We start from the raw sequence: 2,785 nt of genomic DNA, 5'->3' as shown, positions 1-2,785 counted from the left end.
TGAGCCACGTCGTCCAAATAGAGCCTGCTAAGCAAATCTGGGCCAACCTTCCATATGCTCGTCTCGTGCTACATCAAATGGCAATTCTGGCTCACCGCCCTTCACCGTCTTGCCCTGGAGGAACATTTCCCCTCTGCCTTGTCAGTTTGGGAGGCTCTTTTCCTTGCCCCCTCTTTCCCAACCGCTATGGCCTGGCCCGTGCTGGCAGTATGGTAGTACCACTGGCGGTTTATTATTTTCATTGTTTGAGATCACAGTGGTATGGAAGACAATAGGAAACCACGGTGGTAAACCTCAAATCCAGCGCATGTCGGGAGAACTTCTGGGCGCCTCATTTCTGACAAGGGTCGCATGGGCTTTTTCGGAGATCTTGTAGATCGCGGGTTTGACGATGTCGCTCAGTAATATGGGCTGCTCATCCGTATACCGATACTCTTTCGATAGAGCCCGGTGTGATTCTTGAAGAGCTGCTATTTGCTTAAAAGTGTCCTCCATATGTTCCTGTCATCAAAGTAAGTGCTATATAACCGAAATAGAGGTCATAGTGATACATACCGTGAAACAATATAGAAAATTTAGAAATGGCAGTAGTTCGTCTGCTTTGAGGTCGAATTGGTAAGGGATGTCCACCCGTGCCTCTTTGCAAAATACATATATGTTAGCCTTCGGACAGTGCAGGGACCAATGCCGCAAGGCATTTCCTTATTGCAATGACATTAGCTAACCACCCTGTCTAACAACATTGAGCTCTTACCATGGGCGTGGAGAAAATGGACCTTCACTTGTGCAAAACAATCGAAAGATCCAAATTCGTAGATATCCGCAATTTCCTTGAGCATTGCCAATGTGCCAAACATAGCCTTGATATGGTCAAAGCCGATTTTCGTCTGGTCCGCTTTGTTCAGGCCACCAGATGTTTCCAAGATTACAACTTCTGGTCCGTTCACGTTTTTCGCTCTGACGAGTCCGTCAGCGTTATAATGTTGCGCCTCTTGAGAGTGCTTTGAGAGTTGTCGGGTCATCGCTCGTAGTTTCACCTCTCCAGGAATGAAGCATGCTCCGTAATTGGTAGTCTTTCGAAGTAGTTTGGTGCACGCTCTTGCAACAGGCTCTATTAAAACCGAGTTCCACGTGGCTTCGCTTGTGCTTAGAGAAGGTGAGCTCGGTTGATAGACTTCAGCACTAGTGAGTAGAATGATTATTAATGAGAGTAGGATGCATAGAATGGAGTGTGGAAACTGAGATGCCACATACCAGATCTCGAATATCTCCTGTACAAAGCGTACAATTGGCGCCGGTTCGTTCATTGGTAAGGAGTCTATCGCTTTCTCCATGGTTTCGAGATCCTCCTACTCAATAATCAATACCGAGCTTGCTATGGAAGAAACTTTGCACTCACCGCGTCCAAAACAGCATCAATGTACGCCTTCATCTTTGGGCAGAATTCCAGATGGTGGCCTTTACGTTCCGTGGATAGTTGTCGTTGCAGGGCGCTGAACAAATCCACTGGTAGGCTGGCACCGCGATGCACCCCGTCGCCACATTGGATGACTCCCGATCTTTCAGGGCTACGCATTAAGATGAGGTGGATATGAGCGTGCCTTTCATAATCACTGTGTACTTTCAAAGAGATGTCATCATACCTGTAGACATTGAGGTCTTCATTATCACGTGCTGCTACCATGAATTTTGCCCACTGCGTCCAAACGTCCTCATAAGTACCGGGGAGACCATCAAGTGATTCGAACGTCGAAGAAGCTGCTGAGGATGGAGTAAACAGCGGCTAGGATGTCACATATTCTCAGTAAAACTTGCATTCGTGGTCGAACGTCCTATCACATACCAAATCACTCTCCTGCGTCCTCCTCGTCTATAAGTTATCAGCATGTCCGTTCATGAAACTATAATGTTATACCACTTACCTTTGTATCAATTTCTTCATCGTCGTTGTCCCGGGCACGTTTCTAAAGTTCAGCGGTTATACAATTACCACTTTCAAGACTTGATCATCATTACCACGGCGTTGACGTTGCTTAAGCTTGCTGTGTGGTTTGAGCTGAATGTAGCAGAGATTGTTGGGACCGTCTCGGATGCTGCTGTTTCCAATATCTTGAGGCTTCCCTCCTTGTGAGCCAGCCTTGTCCTAATCTATAATCGCGTAAATGAAGGATCTGTATATATAGTGCTGATAACTTACTGCTTGGAGGAGCACATGCCACGACTGTTCCGGGTATTGGATGCTTTATTCCACATTAACATTAATATCTATTCATTCTCCTTGACCACAAACCGACTTACTCCACATAAATGTCATTGCCAAATTCGCGCTTTTGAATTTTCAGATACTTTTGGGAGATCGTGGCTGCGAGACCCGTCCAATCTTTGTACGTGTTGGAGAATGTTATGATATCTGTCTCCGATGCAGCGATGAAATCTTGAAGGGGGGCGCCTCCATGGGTCTGCACATATGCAGTGATAACTATTAAAACGTGTCAAATTGAGAATCACATAAAGGAGCGCTTTCACTATTACCTGAATCGAGCTTATCAGGATTCTGTGGAAGGTCACTTGTCATTTGCGAGAAAGACTTGAGGGCGTATATTACCATACCCCGCCTCGGATTTTACAGCTTGGTGAAAATTGAACGCGCTGACACTGTGGATAATAGTTTAACCTGGTATGACTGCGACTACACGATTTTTCAATGCAGACGAGACCCCTTTCAAACGACCAAAATATGTATTGACGAAGGAATCCCCTTCCCAGCCCATTAGCGCCTGTGTCT

The 2,785-nt window shown here is 46.0% G+C and overlaps 1 protein-coding gene across 1 annotated transcript; it reads right to left on the bottom strand.

The window, feature by feature from the left end:
• Positions 1 to 294: 294 nt before the first annotated feature.
• Positions 295 to 2,575, bottom strand: VTP01DRAFT_8772 (uncharacterized protein; the record flags this gene model as incomplete). Its single annotated transcript, XM_069387930.1, has 12 exons — positions 295 to 501; positions 556 to 701; positions 755 to 1,182; positions 1,255 to 1,349; positions 1,400 to 1,568; positions 1,644 to 1,783; positions 1,844 to 1,870; positions 1,923 to 1,964; positions 2,017 to 2,148; positions 2,198 to 2,240; positions 2,299 to 2,479; positions 2,533 to 2,575. The coding sequence occupies 12 exons, from the start codon at positions 2,573 to 2,575 to the stop codon at positions 295 to 297; spliced, it is 1,653 nt and encodes a 550-aa protein (XP_069241650.1).
• Between the last annotated feature and the right edge of the window lie 210 nt (positions 2,576 to 2,785).

Source organism: Rhizomucor pusillus (genome assembly GCF_041956525.1).
Source record: "Rhizomucor pusillus strain CBS 183.67 unplaced genomic scaffold VTP01scaffold_5, whole genome shotgun sequence".
In the NCBI taxonomy this organism is placed as follows: Eukaryota; Fungi; Mucoromycota; class Mucoromycetes; order Mucorales; family Lichtheimiaceae; genus Rhizomucor; species Rhizomucor pusillus.
The sequence above is the reverse complement of the archived record's forward strand: the minus strand, read 5'-3'. Positions and strand labels throughout refer to the sequence as shown.